This window comes from Cavia porcellus, unplaced genomic scaffold (assembly GCF_034190915.1).
Source record: "Cavia porcellus strain 051 isolate PalLab524CR breed Dunkin Hartley unplaced genomic scaffold, mCavPor4.1 scaffold_16, whole genome shotgun sequence".
Classification (NCBI taxonomy): domain Eukaryota; kingdom Metazoa; phylum Chordata; class Mammalia; order Rodentia; family Caviidae; genus Cavia; species Cavia porcellus.
In genome coordinates, this window is record NW_026947499.1 from 42,199,728 (window position 1) to 42,212,365 (window position 12,638).

The 12,638-nt window shown below is 40.1% G+C and overlaps 1 protein-coding gene across 7 annotated transcripts in view; it reads left to right on the forward strand.

Moving 5' to 3' along the window:
• The window catches only part of Snx29 (sorting nexin 29), a 560,183-nt gene that overhangs the window by 73,525 nt on the left and 474,020 nt on the right, over nucleotides 1–12,638 (forward strand). For 6 of the 7 annotated variants that reach the window (XR_010039850.1, XM_063226557.1, XM_063226558.1 and 3 more), the window contains 4 exons: nucleotides 1,918–2,098; nucleotides 4,628–4,698; nucleotides 6,002–6,250; nucleotides 8,797–9,172. Coding sequence is in view for 6 of the 7 variants with exons in the window: in XM_063226557.1 (XP_063082627.1) it covers nucleotides 1,918–2,098; nucleotides 4,628–4,698; nucleotides 6,002–6,250; nucleotides 8,797–9,172 (877 nt within the window). In the remaining variant the exon portion in view is untranslated. The remainder of the gene's footprint in view (nucleotides 1–1,917; nucleotides 2,099–4,627; nucleotides 4,699–6,001; nucleotides 6,251–8,796; nucleotides 9,173–12,638) is intronic. The other variant, XM_063226561.1, reaches the window with a different exon arrangement.

The following is a 12,638-nucleotide window of genomic DNA, read 5'->3' on the forward strand; positions in this document are numbered from 1 at the left end:
TATGCATACCTGTAGCTAACACTCAATGAATTGTAGCTACTGCTGCTGCCTTATTATTGGCAGCATGAAAAAGTGTTGAACCAATGTTAAGAGAAGAAAATAGATCCCAAAATTAGCTATACACTAGAGTTACAACTGTGGGAAAAAGCTGTGCATGTGGATAAGAAAGGTGGATTTGAGGAAGTTATATGTAATTATAAGAATATTTTATAAGGACTTTTAAGTTAAATGAATCTGTGCTGGAAAAAAAATGACTGTTTTATGAGTGCAAATTAACAAACTTAAGATTTCTCTTAAAGCCTGTTCCTACTCCTAGATCTAGAAATTCAGCCTATGAAAATCCCTTCTAAGGAGCTAGAAAGGAGAATAATTATTTATGTATAAAGTATTATTTGCTAAATAGTGGGAATATTGGTAGTGTGTCATATTCTTTAAAACAGAAATAACTGTTATGGCGGCTGGGGATTTAGCTCAGTGGCGTAAGTGCCTGCCTGGCAAGCATGAGGTTGTGAGTTTGATCCCTAGTATACCCCTAAAAGTAAATAAATATTTGATCTCTGGTGACTGAGAGTGATATCTGTTCTTGGGGCTGGGGATTTAGCTCAGCGGCATAAGTGCCTGCCTGGTTGTGAGTTCAATCTGTGGTACAAAGAAAAAAAAAAGAAGTAACTGTTATGTTTTATTCAGAAATAACTATTATATTTGAATTCATGATCCTGTTGCCTCAAGCTCCCAAATACTGGGATTACGTGGGTATATCTGAAGACTTTTAATCGTAGTAGGAAAAAGTTTATGGTCTAGTCCAAAAGTGAATCAGGATACAACATTGTAGTAGGATACACTTGTTTTTAATGACCAATAGAACAAATTACTACAAAATTGGTGGCTATTTATTTTTGAGATGGGATCTTGCTATTTGCCCAGGCTGGCCTTGAATCATTGGGTTAATGATCTTCCTGCTACAACTTTCTGAGCAACTGGAACAATAAGTGCATGCCATTGTGCCTGACTTAATGTTGATGGTGTTCAAACAACACAGATTTATTCTCTTTTGTCTCTGGAGGCCAAAAGTCCATGATCAGTTTTGCTTGGATAGGCTGATTCCTAACTCTATGGAGGATGGAGGCTGCAGAGCAGAATCCATTCTTGACTCCTCTACCTTTTATTATTTGTCAGCATTGTTTGGCTTTGGTCACATCATTCTAATCTTAGCTTCCCTGGTCATACCACCTTCTCCTTTGTGAGTCAAAACATTCCCTGCCTCCTTATAAAGATACTTGTCACTATTTGGGTCCACAGATATTAGCCAAGATAATCTTCCTATTTCCAGATTTGTAATGTAATCACAATTACAAAGGCTCTTTTGCTGTGTTAAGTACCATTCATAGCTTCAGAAATAAGATATATTTTCTGGAATCATTTTTGTGCAAAATAAATAGGTGCTGGGGGCAGGGATTTAGTTTTGTGGCGCAAGTGCCTGCCTAGCAAATGTGAGATTGTAAATTCGATGCCCAGTATCCCTCCCCCCAAGGAAAAAATAGGTGCAAGTAGACAGATTGGATGGAAATTCTGTAAGATGTTAGCTAGTAATGGTACTCTCTGTATGATCGTTTTTGGAGTCTTTATTTTATTTTATTTTTATTTATTTTTTGAGACTGGTCTTGATTCACTAAGTATCCTAGGCTGGCCTTGACTCGTGTGATCGTGTGATCAGCCTCCAGAGTGCTGGGATTACAGGCATGCACTACCACGCCTGGCTTGTAGTCATTTTATTTTTGAATATTTCTCTGTATCTTTCACCTTCTCTATGCTAAGGAAGTAGCTCTTTTCCAATTCACAAAGTTGCCTACAAACCATTACTCAGAAAATGGTAAGTGTTGCAGGCTAAGTGACATAGCCGGTGCCCTCTCTCCCCAGAGCCCGTGTTCTGGTACTATGTGAAGGAGGTCCTCAACAAACACGAGCTGCAGCGCTTCTATTCCCTGCGCCACATTGCCTCCGACGTGGGCCGGGGCCGGGCCTGGCTTCGCTGCGCCCTCAACGAGCACTCCCTGGAGCGTTACCTGCATATGCTTCTGGCTGACCGTGGCAGGCTCAGGTACCCAGCAGCGGGATGGTTTTTGGGAAGGGATGCATTGGAGCCAGGGCTGAAGATGGCAGAGTCCAGACGAAGTCAGATCTCCTGGATTTGTGGCCCAGTCCTGACCCCTGTGTAAATGGGTTTGTCCTTTAGCTGTTTTGTGGGCACTTGGAGAATCAGTGTGAATGTCTATTGAAAATGTCTGCATGGTACCTGCATAGAGCAGCACTCAGTCAGCGCTTATTATTATCATGAAGACTTCAGGGATGGAGAGAGCAGTTTTCTTACCTGCTCACCTTCATCTCATGAAATTTTCATTTGAGATTGTTTTATGCATTCAATCCCACGCTGACTGAAAAGGCATAGGGAAGTTTTAAGTAAGGGAAGGAAGTCTTTTGTTTTTATTAAAATCTTTGGGTTTTTCCCTTGGTAGTAAACATAAAATTCATTCTTTGTACAGGTCAGTAACAGATAGCTCAAAAATCTCAGTGACGTGAAACAAGCGAGTTTATTTCTTTCTTGTGCTGCATGCCTGTCATGTCAAAGCGTTCACTCCTCAGGGGTTCATGATGACCACAGGCTCTTCTCTACATATGTTTCATTTGTGAGTTGTGTAGAGTCAGGGTATAAATAGGAGTCATGTTTGAACTAAGCACTGACTGGTACAGCTTGGGTTTTTTCCACTGCTGTCTCACTGGCCATGGCAAGGCATATGACTACGGCCACGCATGACACGATGGGAAGCATAGTTAACCCACGGCAGTGGCTCTGAGTAAGAGCACAATGATAGTACAGTCACCTTAAAAACAGTTGAAAATGTTGTAGAACCCACTGACATAAAATTTTAAATCACTCATAATGTATACAGACCTAGCTTGAACATGTTGGCATTTTTTTTATTGTCTTTTTTTGTTTTGCAACTGATCATGTTTAGATCTCTCTGTTTTGACTCTGGCTACTACTCTCTCTCTGAGAATGGTGGACTAGCCATGTTTTGTGTCACCTGGTGGTAAAAAAAGACAGTGATCACCTGTGCCCTGGTTCCTTGAATGCCTTTCATATCAGCAGTACCCTGGTCCTTAGTTTTGGGATTTCATTTAATTCAACAATCTGGCATTTTATCAGCACCATGGTGCAGTTACTTGATTTTGCATCTTGCCCAGTGTTCCTGGCCCTTTGGCTTGTGTTGTCGTAGTCACTACTCTACCAGTAACGCGTTTATTGTTCTGTGACACCTCATCCAAATGTTCTCAGATCCTGTGGCTCTGAAATGGGAGGATTTGAGAGCCAGGATGGCAGACATTGGTCACGGAAGTGCTACTCAGGGCCAGAGTCAAGAGGCTGAGGAAAGTCTGTCTATACCTCTGAGCACTAATCCATGTTAGTTAAGAAGAATATACTCAGGGTTCCTTAAAATGAATTTTTGTGAATCACACCAGCTGATTATTTGTAAATAATTCACATTTGCATACCAAAATTGAGTTTAACAGTGGAAAGTTGAAGTTAATTATAGTTGAGAAATACAGTGGACCTTCCCTGAATCATTAGCTACTTACACCTAATTCAGTGTGGGGAAGCCAAATTCAAACTGGCTCATCTATTCAAAGGGTCATAACTGTAAGAGTCAGGTACAGTTGAAATACCAGCCTGACCTTGTGGTTTTTGCTTCTACTAACATTTTTCTGGGTAAGTATATTGGAAACAATGTGTCTTTTTTCTGTCTGTTTACTGTATTCAGTCTCATCAGCAGATAACTTTTTCTAGTCTCTCACTGAGATACAGGTCACTCCACACTCACTTGACTCTAGTAAAATTGATCTTTGACTCCATTAACTTAGAATTCTATGACCTGGTGGGGAAGTCAGGGCATTAAGATTATTTTGTGGTTATTGCTTTACAGGGAGTCATATAAAGAGCTTGGAAACTGGATTTGGTAGACAAGGTTTTAAGCCCTGATTGTAGTATTTATTGGCTGGATAACTTTGAATGGGTTGTACAAGCTTCTCTGACACCTTCTCCCCCCAGCTGCTATTTAGATTCATGAGGCTTTTTAAGCCTGTCCGTCTTTTTTAGGGATATTTGGGCTGTGGGGTTGGTAGCCCAGGAGGTACTATAAATGAATGCTGTGGTTGGTGGAGCTGTGGTGCTCTCTAATTTTAAATTGTTTCCTGTTTTAATTAAGTCAGGTGAACCCTGTTGGCTAGCTTGAATTTCCTGTTTGTCTCTTGGGGATCTTGCTTGAGTGGAAGTCATCTGTGTGTCTGTCTTCTACTTCACTTCCTTATAAACACATTTGCCTATGTCTATTTCAGTACTCTAAACCCTGAGGTCTCAGAGGAACAGTGAGTAAGTCCTAGGATGTATGCATTCAGACCTCTATGTATAATCAGAAATTTCAAAGCAGCAGAGGCTTCAGACATAGTGTTATCTTCTCTGGGATGCCTGACCAGACACAGCTTTTTCAAGGAACTGCCTAATGGAATTGTCTAGGTAGTGGATGCAGAGAGCTATTATTAAAAAACATTTTCTGTTTCTTTGACTTTGCAGCACGTTTTATGAAGACTGGTCTTTCGTAATGGATGAAGAAAGGTCTAGCATGCTTCCTACCATGGCAGCTGGTAAGCCTGGCCAAAGTTAGGGGTCCTGGGAAACTTGGTCAGCAGAGAAGGCTGTCTGGGAGTGAATTTATAGCCCCAAGGGATGCTGTGATTTTCTTTGTCTTGTATCAATTTAATGATTCACTCACCATTGTCCTTCTTTTAGTGATTTGAGGGTGGAGTATGTTTATCTAGAATTTGATTTTTTGGAAGAAAAAGCATAGGTTAATGGGTTTTGGTTGTGGCTTGGTAGTTATAATATAAAGAGCCAGAGAATTAGAGATAGGGGTCTTCCTTTGAATCCTGGCTCTATACCTTGCTGGCCATCATCTTTGTTACCTTTGCTTTCCTCTTCTATGAAATGAGAATCCTGATATTTCCCCAAATAACATTTTAGGGTTATGAGAGTCATATGATGTTAAGAGTCACATATATGGATATGTCAATGTGAAAGCCTTAGACTGATGTAACTTGTTGAATGCTAAATACTTTTGGTATTTGACTTTTACTCAATGGATGAAAGATGGAATCAGTCAGACAGAAGTGGGTGACTTGTATCTTTCTTGCAAATTCTTCATTGATTCCTTTTAAATTTTTGTCTTAAAAGCTTACACTTCAGCCTCAAATACTGAAGTTATGTTAGCCTTATCTGAGGATGAGAAAAACCGCATAGTTGATGGTGATTTCCTTTGTAGGTCATAGTAACCAATTTAAATTTTTGCCTAATGTGATTATAGTGATATTATTTGTATTTTGGGGGGGGGGTAACCAGGAATTGAACTCACAACCTCACACTACCAGTAAAGCAGTTGAGCCACTGAGCTAAATCCCCAGCCCTTATTGGTACATATTTTAATTACTAATTGAGCCAAGTGTTTCTGGTAGGTGATTTTTTTTTTAATACTTAAAATCCTGTGAGAGAGATATACTGTCCCCGTTCTACAGCTAAGGAGACTAAAATTCAGGGAGATCATAGGTTGCTTGCCCATGGTTTTGAATTAGTAAGTAGCAGTGGTGGGGTTCACCCCACACAGTCTGATTCCAGAGACTATGCCTTCATCTGCTCATGGGTGATTGATTGTATTTGTGTTCCTTACCTGCAGGGAGGCAATCTGGGAAGATTTAAGTTCATGTGATAACTGGTGTTCACTCTCTATTCTTATGTTAAGTATAGCCAAGGTTTTTATTAATCTTTGAAGATCAGTACATGCTCTTGTTGTTTGAAGATCAGTATATGTCTTTATGTTGTTTGTACCTTGTTTCTACTGATGGAGGTAGATTTGCTTAACAACAAACACTCTAGACTTTCCCTTTCTTTGGGCAGGTCTAAACTCCATACTTTTTGCCATTAACATCGACAACAAGGATTTAAATGGGCAAAGTAAGTTTGCGCCCACCGTCTCTGACCTCTTAAAGGAGTCAACACAGAATGTGACTTCCTTGCTGAAGGAATCCACACAAGGAGTGAGCAGTCTTCTCAGAGAGATCACAGCCTCCTCTGCTGTATCCATCCTCATCAAACCCGAGCAGGAGACTGACCCTCTGCCTGTTGTGTCTAAGAACGTCAGTGCTGGTGAGCAAGGATAGGTACTTGGGTCACAGGGGGGTACGTTAAAGGAAGAACCAAGTCGCTGAGGGGGACACCCTCATTATCTGAAAGTCATTCCAAGCAGAATAAAGTTTTTTACACTTGTATCTTCAGTTCATGTTTGTGTTTATTTTTCTTATTCATATCATGCCAAAGGAAGTCAGATTGCCTTGGATGTGAAAATAATGGAGAATGAAAGCAAACAGTTTAGTCAGAGAAAACTAGAAGTGAGGGGTGATAGTGATGGAAACCCAGATAGATTGATCCTCATTCATTCATTCATTCATTCACTCACTCACTCACTCACTCACTAACTCACGCACTCACTGTGTTCCTTGTGCTTATAAGTAGACAGATGGCCAGCATTTATTAATAGTCACCTTTAAGGTGGGTGAGGGGATATATTTAAAGACAAATTATACAAATAACTTATTATTCTTACGTTAAGTATAGCCAAGTATAGGGTGCTTTGGAGAATGAATATCATCGCACTTGTTGTAAAGGTTTGAAGAAAGAGATGTCACCTTTGAATCTAGGTTGTGAGGAAGCAAAAGTAAGAAGCAAGCAAGTTAGAAGTTTATAATTTCCTTTGAGTATTTGGAGATACTTGGTATTTTGTAGAGTAGAATGGGAAATTTGGGGTTTAAGTACTAGTCTGTGTAGTCCCAAGTCCTTTAAGGCAGTAATCATGGCCTCCCTTTGGAATTATTATTTTTTCATTTTTATTTTTTGGGTCTTTCACTTTTCTTTTTTCTAATTTTAATTTTTATTAGTATATATTTCCTGTAAATAGTGATTACATCTATTGAGGGAGTTGGTACATATACTAACACATTTTACTCTTTGGAATTATTATTATTATTATTTGGTACTGGGAATGGAACTCAGGACCTTGTGCCTGCCAGGCGGGTGCTTGTGCCACTGAGCTATATCCTTGGCCCTGGAATTATTAACGATAGTGAAAACTCAGAATGCCATGGGCTGTTTAGTACACAAAGACCTATTTGTCGTACTGTCTTTAGATCCCATACGAGTGATGTAGGAAATGGTATGGTTGAGCACCTTGTGTAACAAAGACATTAAAATTTAGGTACCCAGAGAATTGCCAGTCCTAACCATTTTGGAAGAGGTTTTTTTTTGGCAGTTATCTTAGAGTTGTGCTCCACTGGTGATATATCACCAGGCCATACTTTGGTTTAACTTCAGTAGATATATTAGAGTTGTGGGAAATGGCTTAATGTGTCTCGCATATGAGTTGATTATTAAGAGAGGTAAACAAGTGCTCTCATCTTAGTTCTGATCCCTAAGGCAGACTCGATTTCTGTTTAACCTTTGCATTATAACAAGGACAACAAAAGGTCACAGCTTAAACCTAACACATGTCATTTTTGTTTTAGTTTTTCTGGTGGCACTCAGGATAGAAATCTAGACCTAATACATGCTAGGCAAGTATTCCACCACTGACCTACATCTCCATACCACAGCAGCATCATTTTAATTTTTACTTATTTTATTTTATTTTTGGAGAGAGGGTCTCACTATGCAGTTTTATGCAGTTCAACCTTGACCTCATTTTGTAACCTTAGTGCTGGTCTCAAATTTGCAATGGTCCTCCTGCGTCAGCCTCCCGAGTGCTGGGATTACAGCCATGCAGCCTCATCATCATTTTTATTTTTTTGGTCTTTTTTGAGGCAGGGTTTCAGTATTTAGTTTAGGGTGGTCTTGAACTCATTTGATAGCCCAGGCTGGCCTTGAACTTGGCTGCTATCCTCCTGCCTCAGCCTCCCGAGTTCTGGGATTATAGCGTGCATCACTGTGCCCGGTTAACATTATCATTTTTAAAATGATTCCATGAGTTGGTGTAGTGATGCTCTTGCTAGTTTTCTTCTGGTTCCCTTATGGGACTTCAGCTGGTGGCTGGGCTGGGCAATATGGGAATGTTTCAACTCCTGTGCCTAAAATTACACCGAGGCCTCAGTGTACATCTCGCTTTCATTCTCCAGTGGGCTAGGCTGGTTCTTTTATGGAGAGGTATTAGGTAGTGGTTCAAGAGAGCAAAAGCAGAAGCTGAAAGACCTCAATGGCTTCTGGGGTCTAGAATGCAATGTTATTTCTGCCATATTTCGTTGGTCAAAGCAGAGTGTTGCATCAGACAGGGTTCAAGATGTAGACACAGATGCCTCTCTGAATGGAGGAAGCAACACAACCCCATTGAAAGGGACATGATACAGCGATGGGAGGGATTTGTGGCCATGCAACAGTAAACTGCAACCTTCAGACTGTTTTCTTACCTTATCTACTTGCCATGAGAGTGGTCCTGTGTTATATTTGTTTAAATTGGAGGTAGAGTCCCATATCCATTTTGTTCAGTCTTCTGTATAGATATTTAGGATATAGAAGAAAAATTGGAGTGTGTCTTACAGTTGTTTTTCAATATAATACCAGAGGATTTTCCATGACCCAGAGGTAAAGTGGCTTACTCATTTTTTGATTTGTCTACTTTTTCTTGTACCCTATCTTTTCTTTTGCAGATTCCAGATGTAAAAAGGAGCGGAAGAAGAAAAAGAAAGTGACCAATATTATCTCATTTGATGACGAGGAGGAAGAACAGAATTCTGGGGACATTTTAAAAAAAATTCCTTGGGCAGGGGAGAGCTCAGAGGAAAATTCAGACCGCTCCTCAGTCAATATCATGTCAGCTTTTGAAGGCCCCTTTGGGCCAAATTCCAATGGAAGCCAGAGCAGCAACTCATGGAAAATTGACTCTTTGTCTTTGAACGGAGAGTTTGGGTACCAGAAACTTGATGTGAAAAGCATCGATGATGAAGATGTAGATGAAAATGAGGATGATGTGTATGGGAGCTCATTGGGAAGGAAGCACATAGGCCACTCAGGGTCACCAGAGAAGTAAGTTCCAGTTGAGCTTTTAATGAAGGGAGTGATATGTACTGCTTTTTCCTTGTATGGTAGTTGGTGAGATAAGAGTATAAATTTTATATTTGTTTAGGGCAGTATTCATTTTTCATGTCTTTTTTTAGGAGAAACATTCCTAAAATGACATTACTTGACATTCTCCTGAGAAACTAAGAGAGGGCAAGAGAGCGTAGTAGAAGGTATTTAATACCAAATGAAGGTCAAATTGTGTGCCTTGACCTTCTTGTTTTCTACAAATGACTCGTTTTCCTTACATCTCTAACTTCGTGCTAGCACAGAAAGCTCTGGAGGAAGGCAGGGTTAGTCTAGAGAATAGTCGTGGCTGGTAATTCCTGTGTTCCTGTCTTTCAGACCTGTGGACAGGGTAACTTGTCTGCACTTAACTGCCTTAACACTGGAGTCGCTGTAAATATTAAACTGTGGAGGGGGCTTGGTGCAGTTAAAGACCTAAAATAGAGAAGTGTAGTTAATAATGATCATGGATCTTAAAGAGTCAAGATAACCTGGGTTGTTGTTTACTGGTTATGTGACTTCACTTGGACTGGCTAGGGCAAATTGCTTTACCTCCCCAGCTTCCTGCCTCAGATGACAGCTGTTTGGATAGCAGCACGTGCTTTTAGGGGTGTTGTACAATCAGTGAGATACTTCATGTGGGGTGTTTGGCATAGGGGCTGGCACACTGTGTAACAACACAGGTGAGCTGCTGCTGCTGTTGCACTGCTCTTATTATCTCTCTCACTTCCTTTCTCTTTTTGTTTTTGGAAGATAGGGCCCCACTGTAGTTCAGGTTGGCCATGAAAGAGTTACGTAACTTAGGCTGGCCTTGAACTTGTGGCATTCCTCCTGCCTCAGCCTCCTGAGTGTTGAGATTACAGGTGTGCATTACCACATCTAGCTTGTTATACTTCTTATGCTCAATCTTCTTATTGTCACATAGGCCAGTTACATTTTCACCTTGGCTTTTGAGTATAGTGCCATGCTGTTTGTGGCTGATACCACAATCCAGCCATTAAAGTATAAACAGAATACATATAAATGTACTTTTCTTTGTCCAAAATATCATAGTGTTATTTAGATGCTGAATATGCCTTTAGCCTTAAGCTTTTGATTTTCATGTTTTAATATTAATTTTTTCTTTCTTGTAAGATTGTGTATTTTTTTTTGCTTTTTATTTTTGCTCTTACCCTTATTCATATGAATACAGTATGTGTATTAGTAGTCTTACCTTATTGATCATGTATGATATCCCTGATGTTGCATATACTTCATGAATTGAGTAATACCTACAGCAGCACTGAATTTTGTGGGTATCCTAATTTACAGATGAGAGAGCAGGAGTTTATAGGTTTGAGGTTTGCCAGAGCATTTGGCAAAGCTGGGAGTTAAGTTCTTGTATCCTCTAGTCAAATCTTATACTGTAAAATAGTTTCCGTGTTTCTATAGATGAAAATTTTGTAATTTAGGATATCATTTGGTTGATATGATGGTTTCTGTGATCGTCAACTTGACTGGGTCATTGCTTACTCAGATTAAACAGAAGTGAGACTGAGTGAGACTAAGATTTGACCTGATGGACTTGATGCCCTCCCCGCCAGTGTGAGAGGCATCCAATGCCTTGAAGGCCTGAATAAAACAAAAGACTGGAGGAAAGGAAGAATTATTTCCTTTCTGTCTGTGAGGTTGAGCTGGAACACTGGTCTTCTGCTGCCCTTGAACTATATCTTAATTGCTTTCTCATTGCTGAGGCACAATACCTGACACAACTTAAGAAGCAAAGGTTTATTTTAGCTTACAGTTTCTGGAGACTTTAATCCATAGTGGGCTAGCTCCAAGGCAGCACAGTGGTGAGGGACATGGCAGGCAGGAAGCAGAGAGGTATCAGAGGAGGAGAGAGGGTGATAGCCCTTCCAGGCTACGCCCAGTGATCTACCTCTTTCCACCAGACTTTGCCTCACAATCAGCTATAAACCCAGCTATAAACTCTTCATCAGTGGACTGATCCAATGATGGGTATCATTTCCCCATGATCCAGTATCCTCCCCAAAGCCCCAGCTCTGAACAATGAGATGTTGGGGGACATCTAGATATAAAGTGCAACAGACTAGGATTTGCACCATCTGCTCTCCTGGTTCTTGGGGTTCAATTGAATTGAATTATAGTACCAACTTTCCTGAGTCTCCAGCTTGTGATGTGTGGGTTGTGAAACGTTCTGTTTTCCATGATCATGTAAACAAATTCTTCATTATAAATCTGTATTCATATCTATTCTTGTTATACAGTCCTTAGTGGATATGTTTCTCTGTGGAACCCTAATACAGTTGTTGTTAGTCAGATCAACATGTCATGACTTGTTAAAGGTTTGCCCCAAGGTTGAGTATTTTGGTAGTTGGTATATTTGTTTGTTTTGTTATTAGCCATTTTGAATGAATATTTTCATGCACAAGCATGTTTTGTATTCCTAAATTACATATTAGGGTAGCTTTTCAGTACTGTTGTTCTTGCTCATAGAGTATAAATGTTTTTAGGCCTGGGAAGTAAGTCTTGTGACCTGTTGAATTACTCAGGGTTCTGCAGAGAAACAAAACTAGTTGGGGGAGGAGAAAGAGAGAGATACTGAGAGTTTTTGCTCCCTTTCTCTCTTGATCGTTCTGTCTCTATCTCTTTCTCTATCTCTGACTGTGTCTGTCTCTGTCTTTGTTTTTCTGGATTTGTTTTAAGCACCTGGCTTATAGGATTGTAGAAGCTGGCAAGTCTAAAATTTATCAGCTCGGCTGATAGTCTGGAGACCCAGGAATGAGTTACAGTTTATGTCCAGAGGCATTCTGCTGGCAGAATTACTTCTTGCCTTGGAGAAGTCAGTCTTTTTCCTTTTGAAGACTTCTGCTGGTTGGATGAGGCCAGTTATCAGGATAATCTGTTTTACTCAAAATGTACTGATTTAAATGTCAATCTTGACTAACATGTACTCTTATAGAAACATGTGACTTAATATTTGGATAATGTGGCATAGCCAAGATGACATAGCCAAGATGACACATGCAGCTAACTCTCACAGTTGCTTTTAGTCTTTGATATTAAGCCAGTGCTCACAGGAAAGGTGAAGAGGCTGGCGTGCAGCAGTGTGTGAGGAAGTGTGCGGGCCAGTAGCAGCTCTGTGTGGATTGCCATTGTCCCCAGGAAAGCCCATGCTCTGGTTGTCTTTAGGATGATCTGTTGGCCAGAGAAGGGCTTTTCTGGTAATTGATAATTAAACCACTGCCTGAGGAAGACTCCTATTCTCCTTCCTCAATATTAACCACTAGTACTAGCTTTCCTTTCTGTTTTTTTCTGAAGAAAGGGTCATATCTTTAGTGTAGATTTTTTTTTTTTTTACAGTCTGTATGTGTTCTATGATACCATTAAGGAAGTAGGGGGAAAACATATCTCAAGAAGTACTACA